A 21,654-nucleotide genomic window follows, 5' to 3' on the forward strand; every position below is an offset into this window, starting at 1 on the left:
TTGGTTTTAACATTTCTCTCTCTCTACCATACCAACTATTCATGACCGTTTTCTTGTCGACAACTGAACACAACACTGCAGTTGTCCTGAAGAGAGACTGGTTGAATGTGTGCATTGTTATCCCTGTTTGTGTTTTTTTGAATGACTAGTACAGTGCCCATTCATGTTCAGTCGGGGTTGATTGCTTGGCCTGTTATGATCGATCTTGCAGCTTTCTTGAGCGCATCGTCCAAACCGCTTCATTAAAGGTAAAAACTGAAAGGCAACTTTTCATGTATCACATTCAGTTTGTTATTTCCTATGGTTGTTTCTTCAGTGTGTAATGATATTTCTTTTTTTGCCAGTTCTTATTGCCACCCTCCTTCACTGAAGCCTCAGACTCTCACTTGGCTTCACTGCTCCCATTGTCTCTCTGGTGTCTGCCATTCCAGTGGTTTTCTGTACATTTTCTGTTTTTAAACTGTAATTCAGCCCCTTGAATGTTTTCCCAAGAAGTCTATATAGGTATAAATAGTGTTGCCTTACTGCTTTGTGGCTAGCTGACTACTGCTTATGCACATGCGGGTCTGTAGGTCTGCGGCTCGGTTTAAGCTGAGCTGGCTCTTGTGTGGGCCAGGATTTACAGTGCAGTCCATCTCATTTTGTCGTTGTCATTTCCTTGTTCCTGTCTGGATTGTGATTTCATGTATTGTTGTCACTTGATATAAAGAAATGTTTCCCAGCTATTTACAATTTTTTTTTATCTTTACCCTCTTGTGGATTAATTGTGTTTTGACTTATGGACTTGGGGAACAGAGGTGTTCATGTTTTACCCCTCTGGAAATATCATTAATCACTGTCGTACTCTCTTTTTTTCCCCGCACTATACACATGTGGGCATTAACATTGTAGAAGCACAATATAAAAACTGTCACATTTTACCTCACTCCACCTTCCTTCAAAGCTTCACAGTGTGTACGTTGTGTGTACGTTGTGTGTGTGTGTGTTAGTGCACGCACGGGCACATGTTCACTCCTGTGTGTTCAAGAGAAGTGTGGCTGAAAGCGATGCATACCAGATGTTTTAGAGATGAGGTGGGTTTCACTGGAACGTAACACATTCCCAGGGATGTTTGCGGAAAGAAATTCTTCCTCATCTGTCGAGCATGTTCTGCACCCCCCCTCCCCCCCTCCAATTTTGTCGTCTGTTTTCACTTCTTTCTCTCTTAATGGGGTTCTTGTCATTAAACCCACACTCTCCTGTATGTGTGTGTGCGCGTGTTGTGCAGCTGTAAACAAAATGCACATGTAGACGTTTGTGTGTGTGTGCAGCCGATGATTTGTGTATTTAATTTCGTCCGCACAGAAGAGGGTCCGTCCTCTCCTCCTGTGGTTTCCTGGTGGGCAAAATTATTTCAGCCCAGCTCAGTGATTCAGGGTGATATTTCACATGGTGTGGTTGTGTGTCTGAGTATGTGTGGCATGGGGGTAGATGAATAGGCGACGGCTACATATTGAATGGCTTAAGCTGCAGTCTGCCTCGACGGCTATGCCTTTGTCTATTTGTGTTAGCAAAGTAAATTCTGAGCACTCTCACCTGCACACCAAGGCGAGTTAGAAGGTCGGGTCAAGGAAAAAAGACGCATGACACGACCAGTCAAGTATGGAACTAATAATTAGTTTATTAAATTTACTCATTTTTAGCTTAACCAATTCATATTTCTATTTCTAAAATTAATATTGTAAAAACAAAAAAAAGGTTTCGGCTTTTTTTATGAAGAGATTCTTATCTCAGCTGTAAATCAACTATGTTATGAGTTAAATAATAGCCTTGAGTGTATGTCATGAGGACTCAATGGTAGCGCACACACCATTCCATTCCCAACGATTATCCATTGTTTTGTTTTTTTTCATAAAAAGTACTTGTTTTATTGCTACACAACATTGTGTGGATGAGGAAAACCAAACGGAAGACTATGCCAATTGAAGAATACTAATCACTAGACTAAACTGATGAATTATTAGATACAGTGTTGCTGTAAATGGAGATGCAGATCATATACGTTTTAAAAATATCCTGTTGGAATAATAAACTGTCTAATATAGTTACCTTTCTCAGCCTAAGTGCACCGGAGGTTTCTGGTGTCCAGACCACACATAAACTTGCATGTCAGACCATGGGAGGCCTCCCAATGCTCGTGTAATGTCACAGGCGTCATGCTGGGTACGTGAAGTACGTGTCATATTTAAAGTAAGCAGGTGTAGATTTTCTGCCTTTGTCAGATAAATTATAACAGCTTTAAAAAGTGTACAAATATCATTAATCATCATTAGATCAAACTGTCCAAATAATTAGTGAAACACATTTTCAAATGGAGACTTAAATCTGTAACAAATTAAAAAGACATAGTAGACCTTTACTTTCTTTTAAAAAAAAAATCAGTTTTCCGCCTATAATGATTGGAATTAATTAACCAGGTTTTAATAAATGTACACTGTTAATTACACGTATCATTGCTGTTTGATCCAATTAATCAACCATAACCATATTCAGTGCATAGAGAGGATAAGGGGACAACTTCTCCTCCAGCTCTTTCTCTTTTAGTCATATGACTCTTAAATGCTTAAAAAATTTAAAAAAAACCTTGTAGCTTGTGTCTTGCTGTTGTCGATTAGTTGTCTAAACAAACGTTGTTGGCGTTCCGCACTATAGAAAGGCAATCTCATTTGGACTGGGTTGCTCTATAATGCCGTTGCGACACTCGTCATTTTCTACTGCCCACCCAAAGACAATACTGTCACTTGTTTAACAAAATGAAGCAACAAAAGTTAAAGTGAGTCCGTCTCAGTCAGCAGTTTCAGATGGTGGTGCTGCCCATCAGCGGGATTGTTCACCACACGTTGGTGATTTTCTATTTTTGAATTTGGGTTTATGTTATGTTAAATTATGTCTTTGTTCTTTCTCTTCCAGTCCTCTGTGCCAAAAACCTTGCAAAGAAAGACTTCTTCCGTAAGTATCTGCCAGTGTATATTCCATTCAAACCCTTTCCCCCCTTTGGTCTTGTGGATATATGATACATGCATTATAGAGTCCTTTTTGAGATTAAGAAATTTAGCAAACTTCTGTTAACTGTCAACCACACTTATAAAGTAATTGACAGCAGATTTGGCAGGTTTACTGTCCTTGGTATAATAATAGTATATATTATCTACTGCTTTATCCTCCCCATGAGGCTGCAGGGGGGCTGGAGCCAGTCCCAGCTGACGTAGGGTGAAAGGTGGAGTTCAGCACCCTGCACAGTTCGCCACTCCATTGCAGAGCCTTGTGTATATTAGCAACTTTTCCACAGTCAGTTCATTTTGAAGAATTAAATGGTTCATGTCAGGTGTCTGGAGTGTTTTGGTGTGTTTGGGTCAGGCTGTCATGGTGAATGAGCATGTCAGGGTCCTGTGCTCACTCAGGTGGTTTCTGTGGTGCCCATTCCTGCCATTCCAACACTCAGGAGCTGAGCAAACATTCAGCTAGGAAGCCGGGTGGAGAGCAACACTGAAACCATCGATAAACATGTCTGTGTCTTTTTATTTGTGAGCTAAATCTATATGGTGCTTTTCTATTTTCATCTGCACGCTTCATGTGCATACTCCAACCAGATTTACCACAGGGATCATTTGTAGTGTCATTATTTCATTAATTTGCGTATACGCTGTGGTGTAATCGGGTAGATGAATCATCAGAAGCTAAACAGAAACTCACCTTCACATCACCCTGAAAATGTTTTATATTTTGTATTTTTCCCTAAAAAAAAAAAGACCAAAATAGATATTGTTTATTCCCTGTTTGCCACATGTGACATTAAAAGACAGACGTTTGTGGAAATAAACAATGAGTAATCTGTAAGTCTGGACTGACACAAGTGTTGTAGACAACAGTGTCTGTGACAGCTGTGTTTATCTCCATCCATCACACCACTGTGTAATGATGTCATCTGTGTGTTGTGCACCTGTTTATCTGATTATGCTCAGTTAATGGTGTCTGAGTGTAATGCTCTTTCTGTTTCCTTCTCTCTGTCTGCAGGCCTTCCTGATCCCTTTGCCAAGGTGGTTGTGGACGGTTCAGGGCAATGCCACTCTACAGACACTGTGAGGAACACACTTGACCCCAAGTGGAATCAACACTATGACCTGTGAGTCCTTCAGTGTTTTTATGGCACTTCTCTCACATGCATCTGTTTTTGAGAGAACCTCACACCCACCTAAAGGCATACTTTGATTACAAACAGCAGTTACAATGCCTCACAGTTTATATGTCTGTCTCTATTTTAGCCATGATAAGCAAGCACACTGAGCCGTGTCAGGTCAGTGCCATTAGCAGGACCTGAACAGAAACAGATGCAAACAGCCGTTGCATCTGGCCTCTAACACATTAGATACTCTGTAATGACATAACCCCGCAGCGCCAGCAAACAGTCTAAAAATGTACCTTGGAACAGTATTTAAAGCACTGGAAAAGATGGGCGTCTCCAATAGTATTTTCTTCCATTGACTGGAACACGTGCTTGTCTTGTTGCACCCTGATTGCCTCTTCCCAAAGATGGTTTGTGCTGTGAAAGTAGCCTGGAAAAAAAATAGAGAGACGGAGCGCGTGAGTGAAAATGTGAGAGTGAAAGTTTCCAGTATTCGCCCGGTGTTTATCCAAAGCGTCATGCGTAGCCAACAGCAAGAGGAAGCACATGTCTCCGTTTGTTTGGTTGCTGGGGATACAGGACCCTCTTTGTACGTGTCTGTTAAATAAGCTGCTCATGTCACATTTGAAAAAGTCACACATACACACGCGCACGCTAAAGATAAATAGATGTTAAGGGGGACAGAGACTTGTGGCTCAGAAGAGGTTCTCTGTGCTCTTTGTCCCCAGAGCCTACAAACATAGTTGACTGGAGTTCATGTGAGAAATGGCTTGTGTTTCTCTGCCACTGATAAGTTTAACATCACTGTACCAGTGTCTATCCCCGTGGCCAGCAGAACGACGCAGAGGCTGTGTTTTAGAAGAGACAGGTTTTACTTGAGGGAGAGCAGCCTAGAAAATCTTGCCTGGTGGTCTCGCGCTTACCAAAATTATTATTTTTATATTATGGGCTCGTCTGAGAGGGTGTAGAAATTCTGTGTCCAAGTATGTGTTTCATTGGTCAGCCATGGCCTGTAAACTTTGACCGTTTCGTTTTGTTGCAGGATGTGGTCAATATGCCAGGGACGGCAGACACAGTCAATGTGTCCTCATGCCGCGCTTGCTCATTGCGCCTGCAGTGTGTGTGACGGTGACTAATAACAACAGGACATCATTGACATTGAAGAAATATCTTAATTTGAAACATTCTCTGCCGGTGTATCTTTCTACTTCTTAAAAATCCACTGTATAAGAATTAGAGACTTCTAAAACAGGACGACTCCTCTCTTTCCAAGCATGTCAGGGAACTACGGTGGCCATTGCATACCAGAAATGATGTTGTGCATCTTTGTAAAATGAAATGCATTGGTCGCTTTGGTCGCTTTGTCTTTTGAAGTGGCAGGATGGCGGCCTCCTTAAAGCAAGGTCCTTGCCTGAAGTGCATAGACTCCCAAGTCATATTTTAAATTGGATGTAATTTAACCCTATTACTATTTAAAAATGAATATTGTAACCGTAGTTTCAGCAGAGTTCACATGTGCTCATCCATTAAAGGGCAATAGCTGGATCCAGTCCACAGATTTAAATCTTATTAGCGAGCCTACACTTTTGTTTTTCCTTTTACTTTGTTCATATGTTCTTAACACTTTCTGAAATCCCTTGAAAAATAATAAGAATACAGTCTGCCAAATAAATGGACACATTTAGAAGGCACATCTGTGTCTTTAAATCTGTCTTTTGCTTTTGTTACAATTTTCCCATTGCCTGTGTCTATGTGTGTGTGTGTTATTGCCGATGACTATTAAAAATCTCAGCCAGACTAATGAATTTTATTACATAGAGCGTGATCCAGATGACTAGGGTTTGGTTATAATACTTCTCTCCCGTCATGTCTGTCTGACATAGCAGCTCGCTCTCTCTCACACACACATAGCACAGACAGGCATTTGGCATGGACTCAAAATGTCCAGACATCTTACTCACAGCCCCATTGTTTCATATCCCTTTTGGTAAGAACCATGATAATTACAGTGGGACGCAGTTCTGCGAATCGTACACATGATTAGCTTTCGACAGAAGGAGGGGAGCCCACCCGAGCAGATGTGCCACGACAGGTTCACGTTGTGAGATTTTTATCACACTCTGGTCTCACCTGACACACGAGGAGCAACAGAGAAGACACACAGTGTGTGAATATGCTGCAACAGACGAATGCAGTCAGTGAGGAAGTAATCTGTTATTTGTAGATGTCTCTGTTTTTCCCCAACACATATTTGGCAGTCTGTGAACAGTATAATTACCCAGTTTGGTTCTTTTCCTGGTATAAGAAGATTTAAAAAATGTTATTTTAAAACTGCTGGTAGTTAAGAAAGGCAGAGGTTGGCTCTGTGGATAGCAACATGCACCTGCCAGTCTACTACTTTTGCCCAGATGTAAATCTTGCAACAGTTATTACATGATTGCATTGATTACACTGAATGACCTGGTGATCCCTTTACTTCTCATCAAGTTAAAACTTCCATTTGTCCAGTACTTTTCACTGTGATCTGTCATTTGCTCACCTACTGTATACTTTGTGTTTAGTGCTAATAAATGTGTGGTTTAGTTTCAGCAATGCTATTACTGAACTGTTTCAAAAGCCTCGTTTCCACCAGGCGGAACAGTACAGTTTCGTCTCATCACAGTCCGTTTGGAACGGTACATCCTGATCTGGCTTGCATTTCCACAGTGGGGTGTGCAGGCCGGATGGCGATGGCTGCGTCAGCTAAAAATAAAAATAGCATGACATTATACCAGTGCCACATGTAGTGTAGCCTGTCAATAAATCCCACAACGCAGGAGAAGAACGCGGCACAGTAAACAAAGTGTAACAATGGAGAAAGTTAGAAAGCCCACACTGTTTACATGTTATTTACTTGTTTATACCATTTAGAGTCTGTTTTCGTATGTGTTTGATATGTCCTACATTCTTGAACTCGCCATGGCCATACTGACTCTTCTTGAACGCATCAGCTGTGTTTGTGAGATGCGATGCTGTGCATATTAGTTTAGTTTTCTTCCGACACAGCTGAATAAATCAACCAACCTGGAAATCTGTATCCGTGTTCTTTAACTTGAACACAACCCCCCATACGTTGCCACTCTAAAACAGTTATTTTCCTGGAGACATCGTCTTCTCCTTTTTAGAAAACATCCAGCAGTTTGTGTTTTTCCCCTCTTGGCATAGGGCTATTAATCACACGATGAAGATGAGCTTTGAGGCTGCATGCATTTCGTGTTTTTCTCTGTTGCGTGGAAGGCACACAGTTCTGTTGACACATCAGTGGACTGCAGTGTGTCTGGCTCCAACCTATAGGAACAATTTTTGACACTGGAAACACAAATTGTATGATGTACCAAACTGAACAAAACTGTACAGCTTGAAATGGCTAAACGGATAGGGGAATCATTTACTTGCAAGCTAACAGCCCTCAGCTATATTAAATTATATTAATTTGGCAGTATAATTCATGACTCTTCATACTAATCACACTTTCATTTAAGAGCTTGTGTTAATTTTTATTTTTTTAATAACTAGGAAAAGATTATGCATAATATTTTAGATGATTATGAGCAACCATAACTGTCTGGGGAAGGTGGTGCTGGTGTTATAAATGATTCACAGGATCATAGTCTGCTCATGTTCCATTTCATACTCAGACACTCAGGGTCAGATTTACTGGCTGGAAAATCCCTTTTCAACTCCCCACCTTCCTCTTCCACCTCCATGCCCCGACTGTTTCGTGTGATGTGTCCTTGTTGAGGAGGCTCTGTGGCGCTTGTTTGTCTCCCTGCAATGATGGGGACATCCTGACTGAGACACATGTCTGCGCTTGTGTTACATGTTGAAATCACATATGCCTCCTGTAACGTCTAGCAGCTTGACATTATGAGTAATAGGAGTTTCACAACCGAGATCATCACAGAAACTGAAGCTGCAATCTGGTCACAATCTCATGGTGTCTATGAGAGAGCCCCTCATCACAGAAAATTAATTGTGTCTAATTAAATTTTTCCCTGCAGATATATTGGAAAATCAGACTCCATCACTATCAGTGTGTGGAATCACAAGAAGATTCACAAGAAGCAAGGGGCTGGTTTCCTGGGCTGTGTCCGCCTTCTGTCCAATGCTATCAACCGCCTTAAAGACACAGGCTGTAAGTGTTACTAACACTGAAACGTCCTGTCAATGTGAAATCACTGTTAACTTCATTTGAATTTCTAAGTTTTACAACTATGTGGTACATTAACTAGAGTGTGTACAAATGGAAGGAACTGTTTGTTTGTTTTTTGTATAAAAAGTGCCAATATCTGTTCTTCTATCTTGCTTTCGTTGCGCTCTCTGCTATGTAGGAGCACACACAAATGAGAGTAACACAGTTCTGATGCACGTCCAATGTGACATGCTTGTTTTCCTTGTCACGTCCACATAACAATGAGACGAAAATATAAATATCTGGACTTTTTTTTTAATACTCAGGCCAAAGAAGTAGGTCAAACCAGACTTTGGCAATTCTGTAATGAACTGTGAACCTCCATTATCCAGACAAACCTCCTGAATCAAGTCACACACACCAGATAATGAACGCCTGCTGTGATAATCATTTGTTAAATCAGCGAGGCTGCATCAACCTCAGTCATCTCTGCAGCTCCCAGGGTTGAATTGCTTAGTAATGATGAACGCAACAGAAGTGCAACTCGACAAGGACCCTAGTTAACATACATCTCTGGCGTCTTCCATGTGCTGCACGTGAACAGCCCCTTAAACCTGTCCGTTAATAACACAGTGCCACTGTCAGAGCCGTGATAGAACGTGGAGTTGTTCCTTTTAATGTCCTGTCTGCCTCAGTAGTGCTAACAGAGGCCAGAACGGGGTGTGAGAGGGGTCAGCGCTCTGCCCCTGCCAGAACAGGAAGAGCCAATCAACATCTCCCTGTAATTACAGCAAAAATGTCTCATGTCAGACGCTAACTGGATAAATAATACTGAGTCTTTAGTGAATAGCTGCTAGTAAAAGCAGTCCCAGACAGTTGTTGGTTTGACAAAGTGTTCTGTAGTGATTATTGCTTCATGGTGGTGAGACTGTACCTGCTCTCTGGGCTTGCGGCCTCGTGGGCAGAAACGGGAAAGAATCCCGCTGCTTTTTCCTAGAACCCCCTGTCACTGTTGTTTTCCTGGAGCAACACAGGAAACCTGAGCCTTATGCCACAGCTGTGAATGGTTTTCCTCTGCATTTCCTTTTTCTCCTGGCCTCCACCTCACCCCTCGGTTTCAACTTCAGTCTCCTCCATGAACTGACAGCATGTGCACATACGAACATAAACACAAAATGCTATTGTGACTAACCTCCCTTTATCTCTGTCTGCTGATCTAGACAGCTGGTCATTTCACGCAGACACGCGTAATTGTACAGCTATTTAAGTTAGTGTAGATTGGGTTGTGTTCTCTCTGTTGTGGTCGCTCCCCCTCTGTGTGTTTGTCATTTTGTTGTTTTTGTGTGTGTGTGTTTGTGTTTAGCAGCAGTAGCAGATCTGTTCTCTCTGCGTGCCTCAGAAAAGGCGCTGGGTTGACGACTGACATTTGTGTATAATTGTAGAGTGTCTTGGCTTGACTTTAATGTGTATAGTGTCTTTGTGTAATGTGTATATTTAAATGTATATACTTGTATGTATTTCAGTGTGTGAGTGCATACTTATTTTTTACTGTCTATGCTTGTCTAATTTCTGTTTTCCCTGTGGCTGCTGACCTCTGGCCAGCCTTGTAACAGTTTGACCATTGCCTGTTTTGGTCCCTGTTTAGTCTAGACACACATCCTGAGCTGATCTGCATGACACCCAGACAACAGAGAGCAGATAGTGGCATTTCTCATGTCTGCAGGCAACTTGGATATATATTTTTTTTCTTTCCGCCTGATCTCTCTCCTTCTCCCTCACTCTCAAATTCCACAGACTTTAAGAAGTTCAGACAAAGAGTTTCCAGACTTTGGCAGAAGTTCATGTCCATGCTAAGACTGAGTGGAATAGTGCAGGCTTTGTACTGAAATTTGTCAAATGTTTGACCTCTGCATTTGAACTGAAGCCTGCTCTGTACCGATGCTCAGTGAGATTTTTACAGCCAGTGGCTGTTCCACAGACCAGACCATCTGTTCCTGGGCAAAGCCAAGCTGTGGTCTGCTGTCAGAAAAATGAGAGACAGATAATGAGGGAGAGAGAACTTGACTCTGAGTGATATAAATGATACGCAGCGATGGGACTTGTCCTTTGAGGAAGAAATGCATCCCAAGCAGCCCATGCTAATTTCCGTGCATCTTTCAGGGGCTAATGATTCCGCATTACTTTTTTTCTCTGATCTTTATTCCCTGGTTTCTCTCTCAATTTCTTCTTTCTGATCTCTCCTAAATAGACCAGAGACTAGACTTGAACAAGCTGAGTCCCAATGACAGTGATACAGTCAGAGGCCAAATAGTGGGTGAGTGCACGTAATGCAAACAAGGATGCATTTGCTGGAACACACACACACACACACACACACAAAACAAAAGGTAGAAAAACAATCACTTTTGAGTAGAGTTGAGTTTTTTTTGCCATTTACAAGTTCCTAAAACTTTGTTGTTGTTTTTTTAACGACCTGTTTCATGTATTCAATGATTAGTTATACATGATTTTTATTGAATATATATAAGTGCACTGTAGTGCAAACACAGGTTTGAGAGATGGATCAGTGTTGTTTACATTTATGTTCATTTAGCTTCAGCAATATCGTTTATTATTTATAATTAGAAACATATTTCATCAGATGGAGTGGAGGAAAAAAAGATATGCGGCCAAAAATAATATATCAGTCTGTACTGATTTCTATAAATTGGCATCGGCCATAGTGTAAATGTGCTTCTCTTAGCATGGATTCAGTATTGCAACAAGGTTAGAAGGGGAGGTGACGTCTAATCTGCCTTTTATTATATTTCATCTGTCGTCGTAAACATGCAGCTTGGTTTTTTTGCATGTTGATGTGTATAACACGTGGAAAAAAACCCTTAAGGCTATACTTAAACATTATTAGTACTCTAAAAATATAAATGTGAACTCTGAGTGCTAATTATCCGTGTTCTAATTATCACAGTCTTTGTTTAACATGTAGGGGTTAGATTTCATATTACCATAATATCTCAGTATCACTCTCTTTCCATCAACATGAGGAAAAGTAGAGGTAGAAGAAAATGCTGGTTGCAGAATTGTACATATAAAATGTAACCTGTTCCTCATAAAGAAATATTGCTCAATTTTGTGCTGAGATAAAATATCTGTGCCTGCACTGTAATTTGCTGTCTAGTAATCCCAGTGTGTGCATCTGTCTGCCATGTGTTGCTGCAGTGAGCCTGCAGTCTAGGGACCGGATAGGCACAGGAGGCCCTGTGGTGGACTGCAGTCGACTGTTTGACAATGATCTTCCAGATGGGTGAGTGAGTTGAGGGAAATCTCTTATCATCTCAAGAATATTTTTAGAGGCTGCAAAATCCAAAACAAAAATAAATAAATAAATGCTGCCTTTCAGTAGATGGGTAAGGATATACTGTACATAATGTTAGCATGTGGAGAGAAGGCAGCCAGACTGCTAGATGGTTCTGTGGCTACTTAACCATGTCCGCTCACTGCTGTGTCTGTGTACGTTTCTGCGGCCAGATGGGAGGAGAGGAGGACCGCGTCTGGACGAATCCAGTACTTGAACCACATCACACGCACCACACAGTGGGAGAGGCCGACCAGGTGAGTACACTTTGCAGCCCACAGAGACTGAAACCCAGACCTCTTTAAATCAAACAGTGGCAGGCTAATGGCAGACCTCAATCTCTGACCTCAGTGCTCCCAAACTGGTGAACTCCGTCCAAAACTGGAGTGGGCTCCTTAAAACAGGGTGTAAGACACAATGTTCCAGTCAGTGGTGTTAAATGATGTGGAGAAGCTGACAAGAGTGGAAATGAAGGCATCTGCCGCCATCATTTGTACTCGTGCTTCTTTTTTACTGTGTTTTTTTGCCACATTGCTACTTTTTACTCAGTTCTTACTTCTTTTTTCCTCCGGGAGGCATTAGGTACAATAGTACTACTCCATGTATCTATAAATGCAAGGAACGTCTGTCTGTCTTTGAATCAAATAACTGTTGACAGACTTTAAACTAGGATGGTTTGGATAAGTGGCATCGGCAGGAATGCAATAGATGAAGTAAATATATAAAAACAGCTACATATTGAACGGGCGCCGATCTAGTTTTGGTTTGAATTCCGCTGCCATCCACACTAACCCAGCATTTTAAACCCCTTAAAATGGACGTGGAATTATAAATGCTGCTGGTTACGATTTGTTTGAGAACTCTGGGGCTGGGTTTTGGTCTGGACAGGCAGAAACTAAAACTTTTTGGGAACAATGATGCAGTTACCTGCTTTCACTCCCTGACTGGTTCTTATCTGCCATGACTCAACTGTTAGTTGAGAACAATAATCACTGTTAACACTTACTTTCAGTCTTAGTTTCATGTCATGTTCAGTCTGATAAAAGAAATCTGTTATTATTGTAGTGTCTTATTAGTAGTTCTTTGGGAAACTAAGCAAACAACAGCAGAGGAGAGAATCAGCTTCTTGTTTACAATGGCATGCTATCGATTACTGAATCATGTTATTATTATTATCATCATTATTATTTTGTTATCATTATTATTATTATTGTTATTAGGTGTTGCCTGATAAAAAGCACATTTAGCTAGTGGGAGGAGGAGAATCTATGCGATTATCTGAAAGTACTGTTGAGTAGTAGTATGGATGTCGCCTCAGCACTCAGTGATTGTTTGCGTGTGCTGCCTTGTATAGATTTAAGTGTTTATTCATCCAAACTTTCCGAATGCGGTTTATTTGCTGCTGTCTGTCATGTTTACACTGGTTATATCCCAGCTTTTTTCCTCTTGGTCCTGTCTGTGTTTGTTTTTGTTCCCCATTAACCTTCTCTCTCTCTCTCTCTCCGTTCAGGCCTGCATCAGAGTACTCGAGCCCTGGCCGGCCACTCAGCTGCATTGTGGATGAGAACACGCCTATCAGTACAAATGGGGCCACGCCCACCACAGCATTGCCACCCAGTAATGGTGAGCAGCGGGCCCAGGAGAGACGAGTCCGCTCACAAAGGCACCGCAACTACATGAGCAGAACCCACCTGCACATGCCCCCAGATCTGCCTGAGGGATATGGTGAGTGGAAGGCCAGCATCATAGAGTGGACTGGAACTATATAAATATGTATACACAAACAACTGAAAAGTCTGTAATGGTGTTACATGTACATTGTTTTTTGCAGGTAGCCTTGGAGACGGAACTGTATGCATTTCATGAAAATATGTTAGCTTGCCACATTGCTTATTTAAGATTTCATCTTTATCTGACCAGTATGATCGATTATGTGATAAAACAGAAGGAAGTGTAATAACAAGAAAGTGGTTTGGGAAGTGTAGCTTTAATAATAGAAGGAATACAAGTTTCATCAAACCAGTCTAAAGACTGAATGTTAGACCAGGTGGTTTCTAAAGTTTTCCAATATTTTGTATTCTCATTACCTTTGAAAGTGCTTGGCCTAATCCACTATCAAAGGCTTTTACCACCTCCATCATGAATCGTGTCATCGTTGAAAGGCTATTGTGATAATTTATCATCTGGACCTTCCTCCCTGCTCCATGCACAGCCTAGTAACCCGACCGATCAGTGCCCTCATTCAGTTCTGTCCAGCTGCTGCGGTGACGTTGCAGCTCCACACAAGGAGCCTGAAATACTGGCTCCATTTTAGACAATCTAATTGAATTGATCTAGTTGTTAATGGCTGGCGGCAGCCGTTCACTCCCTCCTTTGTTCTCCACTCTGCACACAGTCAGACAATCCGACGCATTCATGTAAAAGCAAACACACACACACACACACACACACACACACACACACACTGCCCCACACAGCCTCATGGAGTTTTGTTTATCCTCACAGTAAAATCTTGTGGAGGATTTAAGAGTCAGAGTCATGGAAGAACATCACAGGGCTGCCCTCGCTCTCACAGATTAGCCTGCTCCAAGCCTCACTATGCTTGTCTGTCTATATCTCTTGCTCTCCCTATCTCTGTCTTACTCACTTATTAGTTAGGCTGTTTCTATAAAACCTGTCAGCAGCACTGATTCTCCCCTTGTGAGCCGACACAAGCCAAGATATTTTGCTCTTTCTTGTGCCCGTCGTATTGCACTCGACTGGCGTGGTGGGTGTGGGTTTGAAAGGTTGTGTGTACATGCATGCATATTAAAGCAGGGTGGTAGGTCCAAAGAAATGCCAGAGAGGAGCTCACTGGCAGGAAGCTCCATGGAAATATCTCTGTCAGTGATGAATGAGCTCACCAACTCAAAAGTCAGACACCCCATCTCTCCCCTCTTCTTTCCTCTTCTTAAGCCTCTCTCTCACCTCCCCCCCTCCCCGCCCTCTGCCTCTTCCTGGCTGGCTTGTGGGATCTTCACTGACTCCTTCAGTCCTTTTATCTCCATCTTTGTGATCTCTCTTTCACGCAGACGGATTATAAGTGTGCTCTGCCTACACGTGGCTCTCAATTTCATTTTCCAAATACTGTATGTTAACATTTGTCACGCACTGGATGCTCAGGTTGAAGCAAAGATGTCATAGTTCCTTCCTTTTGGATTTATTCAAACTAAGATATGAACACTTCCATTGATGAACTCCCTTACTATCTCTTTATCCAGAGCAAAGAACCACGCAGCAAGGACAGGTGTATTTCCTCCACACTCAGACAGGCGTCAGCACGTGGCACGATCCCAGAGTACCCAGGTATGACTGTCACAGAAAACATGAAACAGGTGATAGAAAACTAAATGCTTGTTTTCCATTATTCTCTTTTATTGGTTAGCTTTTTTCACTGGCTAAAGTTACTATTGTAATATATATAAAAATGTAGAAATAATAAAATCCTTAAATGAGGACTTTGAGTGTCTGTAAGCAGAAACAATGTAACATTTATATGCTGCACTTCTTTGTGTTTTCAGTCATATTCCTACCTGTTTGCAGCCATCTTGCTTTACTGGCACAATGTTGCCGTTGCCTTCATCTGTCTTATTATAAAATGAATCACTTCCTGTGTGCAGTGCACAGATTTCACCAGCCAACAATATTCTGAGAAACACAGAAAGAGTCGTGTGGAGTTTGATCAGCATTGTGTGAACTCATTTGATAATTTGTTTATATTCTAAAGTTACACGCTATTGTTTTGGATAAATCATCTTGTTGTGACAGTCCCTTCATCCTGGTTGCCTTTTTACTCCAATGTAAACCTGCAACTGATTATAAGTCTCATATGCTCTGATAGACACATGACCAACAGCACACAGGTCTCAGTTAGCTTTACCACCGACTGGTGGGTGGTGCACTCCAGAAGCTATCAATAAAACATGGCTATTATTTTAACACCAGGCCTCTGCTCTCTTACATTCTATCAGTGTATGAGTGATAGATTCTATTTTTCGTTGCTTTTGATAGGAGGCTTTTGGTCATGCCACACCTCACTGAGTGCTCCTCAGACAGCTCCAACATTAAAAGGTGACTCAGCTGCCGATCCCTCATCTCTTGTGCGGCTCCGGTCCCTTTGGCTTTAAGCATGTTTAACAGAAACGTCAGCGCCAGCATAGTGAGCCTGTTGCAGTGTCTCCTTGGAGTCCAGCTGAAAGGGTTTGCAGGGCAGCAGTAAATAATTTAGATGGAGGGAAGAAGAAAAATAGTATAAAAGTGATTTTTCAGACATCTCGGACTCTCGCTGTCTGCCTGAGTCCAGTTAGTCAGTGCTTTGGTATGTTTTATATCTTATTGTGAGCTTGGTCTTGGTCTCTCCTTCCCTCTTTCTCACAATATGTTGCTTCTATTTTTCATCTGTTCTCACAATACTAATGTGTTGGTGTGTTCTGCTGCACCACAGGGATCTGAGCAATGTGAACTGTGAGGAACTGGGTCCTCTACCTCCAGGATGGGAGATTCGCAACACCGCCACCGGGAGGGTTTACTTTGTTGACCACAACAACCGAACAACGCAGTTCACAGACCCACGCCTCTCCGCCAACCTTCATCTAGTCCTAAAGTAAGTTTTGCTGCACATTTAAGGGGAAAGAAAGTAACAGTAAAATAATGTAGACTGTCAACAAAGAGATTTATTTTCTGTCCTGGTTTTTTCTTTGTTTTGCATCTGTAGTCCAAGCCCTAATGGATCTCGAGGAGGCATTGAAAGTCAGAATGTCAGGTAAAGTTTGGGCCTCATGCCAGTATCCCCTCCTCACACAGACGGGAACACACACAAGCACACGCTCTCGCAGACATTCACAGACTCGCTCACTTTACCTCCCCCTCAGTCAGTGTTTTACAGTGGGATCCCGTGCCAAGGTGTGCTCACCACCTGTAGAGGTGCAGCACTCCCTCACTCACACACAAACGGGCAGTAATACATAAACAGCACACTCCCCCACAGTCTGTCTTTCCACACACAAACTCAAATTCCTCAGTCCCGCAGAGGTTTTGATCATAACGGCGTTTTAGCACACAATCCGTCACAAAGCTGGATTTGGCCAGACATCAGATAGCAGAGTGGAAACCAAGGCTTCTGTGTCTGTGTTGCTGAGGAGCGACTTACGTCCAGGAAACTGAGCATAAATTTGATGCCGGAGTCAATGAATGAACCATGTATGTATGTGTGTGTGTCCATCTGTGTACATTTGTGTGCGTTGCTTCACACTCTTGTCCGTAGTAAATGCCCGTGTGCGGGGATGCACGTGTCGAGAATCTCTTCCCCTGTGCAGCTGTTCAAACACATAAGATGCTACGATAGCCATAGAATTACCCACAGGCCTTTGCTTCACAAAGGTGGAGCGGTGTATGGGTGCCTCGGTGGGCCTCCTCTGCCTGACCTCATTCCTTCTCCGTGCAGAGAGAGACGGAATGCATCGACTGAGAGATCAGGTTTCCTTTTTTTCCTGTTCTGATGGATCAAAGAACGTGTTTGGGGCTTTGTATTCCTTTTTTTTCATCCGTGGCCCGCTGAAAAATCTTATAAAAAAATGTAGCCTGGCACGCCACATTTGTTTTTAATGTAGGAATTTTGTCATGAGCATGATTATGCCCAGATGTGTGAAAAATGTCATGCATAGAAAATTCGATCATATATGTATTCTCAGAGGATAATAACTGGTTAGATAATAACTTCACATTAAACCCAGGAAATGTCTGTTTTTCTAAGTAATATCACAGGACTCATTTTATACAGAGAAAGGAAATTGGTATGTCTGTAGCTCTTGGTGATATTAGTGTTGTGCACATATTAAGTACAATTGCACATTTTTGTTATGTGGATTTCCTGCAGTAAAAAAATGAGACAATATAAAACTATTAATAAATACACACGAGTTGTTGAATAGGCTGTGTGGTGATAGTACAGATAGTTATTTACCTTTTATTGGAGATTTGTGAAATATTCCATGCAACTTCATTATAAATTGTGCATGAAAGCGGTTGAACCAGAACCTTCCTCAGTCTTTCTGAATTTCTAAGACTCTTGAGTGACTTTCTTGCTCGTGTGACAAAACTCTGGAAAAGATATCAGTCGTCGTAGATTTCCACATCTGCCTTTTATCAAGTCAGGGATTTTTCAAGTCTTTTACCCCTTGTGTGCTGTCATTCCACAAAAATGCTCATGCGTCGGTAATGAAGTGCGATACATTTAGAATGCTATTGCATGGAGCGCTGATTGGTCTTCAGGTGACATACGCCAGAGTCGCACTCATCAGTAAATAGTTGTAAAGACCAGAGAAGCCTGTGGATCATGTATATATGCAGCTGTGAAAGAAGGAGCCAAAGGAAAAAATGTTTGACTTATGGGTTGAAAGTGCAGGAAGAGATGCTCCTCTCTCTCCTTCCTCCCCTCTCTCCCTCATAGCTGTCTGCAGTGTTTGGGTGCTGTCAGGAGAGTGCCCTTCCTGTCTCTACTCTACCGCTGCCTCTCTTGCATTCCCTCCCTCTGAGTCTAGTCTGCAGGAAATAAAGGGATTCACGAGGAGGTCTTGAGTGTCCTATGGGGCCCTGTGGCTTTCTGGGATAGCAGGAAGTGATTGAGTTTGGTTTTTTGGTGTCTGCCTAGCAGAAACCAGTTAGTTTTTTTTAGACCACTTGTTAAGGAGACTTTGTCATTGTGGTACAGGAAATGCAAGCTTTTGGGTGGATACGCTGGACTCTTGAGCTAAATTAATGTGTAGCAAACTGTGTCCTGACATGGAGTGATTTAGCTGACAGTTAAAATGAGTCGCCGTATTTGTTTGCGCCACTAGTTTGAGGTAAAAAAAAGTGTGCACCTAAAAACTCTGCATCACTTTGAGAATTACATCATACCATGCATATCCATACTGTCCAGGGCTTAGAATTTCCTACAACCTCGTGATATGATGCATATCATAATACTACAATCATAGACGGTCTAAAAAATGGACACACTCTTCTGGTTTGCACAGTAAAGTCCATGAAGTAGCAGTTAACCACTAGGGGGTGACTCCACTGGTTGCAAAATGCGAATTCAGTTTAAATGGAATCTATTCGCACTTGATTTGTAACATCATTAAACATTTTCCTCAGGAGTTAATTGTCTTAATGACTAGTTTAAAGTTTTCTTCAGTATCACATGATGTCAATTTGTAAATGATGTTCCCATTTAGAGGAAAATAGACAATAAAGCATGGAGTGGACACCAGTGTTGACAGCTAGTATCATCCAATGGGTGCCTGGTTGAAGCGGATGTCTGAATTTCCCGTTGTATGAACGGTCCTGGCACCAGTCACATAGCAAATCTTTAAGGTGGGAGTTTGTTTTGCAAAAGGTATACTGCGTCCATAGTTATGTTGTATAATGACCATGCTAGACAAAATCAGCTTTGCCGCAGTCTTCCGTAATAAATTTGCTTTGGCCATCCTGTGACCTGTGACACTGACCTCTGTGATCATTACCCACAACTGATCCTCCGTGTAGGACATCAATCACAGTTTCTTCCATCATCTTGGCAGACTCATTGTTATATAGAACAACAAATAAGTTGAAAAGATACTTGTTCATCCAAATTTGATCACAATTTACACCTTGTTAAAAGAACATTTTTATTTTAAGCACTAGCAGCTTAGGCTATAGCATTGGCTATCTCCCCTGCAAGCTGTCTCTGACAACTTCACATATATTTTTTGGACATTTTGGCTATAGACTGTATAAGAAAGTAGACACAGGCTTCTGGTTTGAAAAGTGAAGCCCACAGCAGGACATTTCAAATGGCAGTCTGGGAATCTAATGTCAGTATATGTTTTACAGAGGATTCGGTGATCTAATTAGCGCTTCTTCTTCAGTAGAACATGATGTCAGTTTTGTAAATTTAGGAAAATGGATGACAAAGAACGGCACATATGAGGTGACGTCTGTGAACTTCTGGTTTAAAAAAACTGACATGACGCAGTCAAATCTTTGAGGCCGCAAAACTGTAGTTTGTTTTGCAAATGCAAGACGACTGTGTCCAATTTTATATCCAATCTACGGTTTTGACCAAGTACTTACTCATTGCATCTTGGCTTTGTAGACCAGTACATAGTATCCCAGTGTCTGCAGTATTCTCTCTCTGCCTGTTTAGACAAACCTTTAGACTTGTCAAAATAAATCACTACGCCTCTGCAGAGTGGCCTCAGTTGCCTTCCTTTACCTCAAGTGCACGAAGCAGAGGCAACAGAGATTTACAGAACTTTCTTTGCACTCTGTCACACTCTGCTGCTCCCCTGCGTTAAAAAAAAAATAGTTTGACCACCTCTCTGTGTGAGAGCACCAAGCCTCTGCCAGGTGGAGATGAGGCGAGGAGGAAGACGTGTGGTATGCGAGTGAGGGTGAGTGAGATGTCTTACCTCCAGTAATCCCACCTCCACACCTATGTCTGTCTACGTGTGAGGGGCTGAGGCAGCTGTTTGACTTGATGTGCTTCCCAGATGACCTCAGTGTGTTTACTCCTCGTTCTCTGCAGTCAGCAGAGGGGAGAGAACGAAGTCTCATTGTCGGAAAGCTGTATTTTGGTGTGTTTTGGTGTTCCTAATGTTAGTTTTGTACTAGCTCCTATTTACCTGTTTCTATTGGTACATCTAAAACAGTTTTGTCTCTTCTCTCTCTCTCGCTCTCTCTCCCTGTCATCTGTCCTGCAGTCGTCAGAACCAGTTGAAGGATCAGGCCCAGCAGGCTCTGGTGTCCCCTAGTCAACTCCCAGAGGAGGCTGAGTGCCTCACAGTACCCAAGTACAAGAGAGACCTTGTTCAGAAGCTCAAGATCCTTCGCCAGGAACTGTCCCAACAGCAGCCCCAGGCTGGCCACTGCCGCATCGAGGTGTCCCGTGAGGAGATTTTTGAGGTGATGATGGAAGGAAACAAGCTCAGTCATGTCCTCTTATCATGCTCATCACAAGGGGTTCCAGTGATGTAAAAACGTTCAAATAATTTAATCTAGGGGGAAATTTGGTTTTCACAGTTAGAGGATGCATGAAAGAAATGGAAATGAAGAACAAAATGCTAGAAAGAAATCACAGTGATCTAAGATTTGCTCCTCTGCACAGCCTTCCTCCCCCCTTTTACCAAAACTCCAGCCAACAAATTTACATTTGGCTTCGTACGAAACCCCGTCCACTCTGGATACAGTTATTCATCTCAAGCTCTGATAAACTTTCTCTGAAGGATTTTCTTTTTTTTCTATCCGCATAAAGGTCATTGCCCGTAGCAGTTGGCTGTGAGAATGATTTCTGTCTCACACACAGTTATCTATGATGTGTGAAGGTAGTCTGTTCAAAATCTAAAGCAGACTTGTTTGAGATGTGGATTTTCTCAAGTACATTTTCTCAGTGGGAGAGAGAGTGTGTGTGTGTGTGTGTGTTTTTTTTTCCCCTGCATCATGGAGGTGCAGGGCCTTCGTCAGAACAGCACCACCTGCAGCAGACTGTGTGACCCTCATAAAATATGCACTGGAATGTGCTGGAACAGCCACGTCTGTTAATCTGAACGAAGACATTTTTTTGGGGGGGGGCGACCGCTGTGAGAAATGGGTGGGGGCGGAGGGGTGGAGGACGTCTTGAGGTTGAGAGAGATAGAACTGCATAGCTTCACCAGACCAGCTGGAGCATTAAATTATGAAGGCATATGCAAGTGTTAGCTGGTAGACTGTCAGAGCTGTCTCAGTGTGTACTTTTCGGTGTAGATAAGACATTTCCATTTCTCCCACAGCACCTCTCAGCTGTCTCGAGTGGGCACAGTGGAACCTGCTGGAGAGGCTGTATTATTATAGACTTACGCTTGTGTTTATTATAACTGCCCCTAATCCACTTTAAATGAACACTCCCCCGACACAGTGAGCCGTCTGCAG

At 42.2% G+C, this 21,654-nt stretch overlaps 1 protein-coding gene across 1 annotated transcript in view; it reads left to right on the plus strand.

The window, feature by feature from the left end:
- LOC122760212 (E3 ubiquitin-protein ligase SMURF2) overlaps positions 1-21,654 on the plus strand; it is a 49,519-nt gene that overhangs the window by 20,081 nt on the left and 7,784 nt on the right. The window contains exons 2-12 of the mRNA XM_044015304.1: positions 2,950-2,988; positions 4,054-4,162; positions 8,203-8,336; positions 10,582-10,647; positions 11,550-11,634; positions 11,859-11,942; positions 13,196-13,410; positions 14,946-15,030; positions 16,169-16,327; positions 16,439-16,486; positions 20,451-20,652. Coding sequence (XP_043871239.1) covers positions 2,950-2,988; positions 4,054-4,162; positions 8,203-8,336; positions 10,582-10,647; positions 11,550-11,634; positions 11,859-11,942; positions 13,196-13,410; positions 14,946-15,030; positions 16,169-16,327; positions 16,439-16,486; positions 20,451-20,652 — 1,226 coding nt within the window. The remainder of the gene's footprint in view (positions 1-2,949; positions 2,989-4,053; positions 4,163-8,202; positions 8,337-10,581; positions 10,648-11,549; positions 11,635-11,858; positions 11,943-13,195; positions 13,411-14,945; positions 15,031-16,168; positions 16,328-16,438; positions 16,487-20,450; positions 20,653-21,654) is intronic.

This window comes from Solea senegalensis, unplaced genomic scaffold, assembly GCF_019176455.1.
Source record: "Solea senegalensis isolate Sse05_10M unplaced genomic scaffold, IFAPA_SoseM_1 scf7180000013226, whole genome shotgun sequence".
Classification (NCBI taxonomy): domain Eukaryota; kingdom Metazoa; phylum Chordata; class Actinopteri; order Pleuronectiformes; family Soleidae; genus Solea; species Solea senegalensis.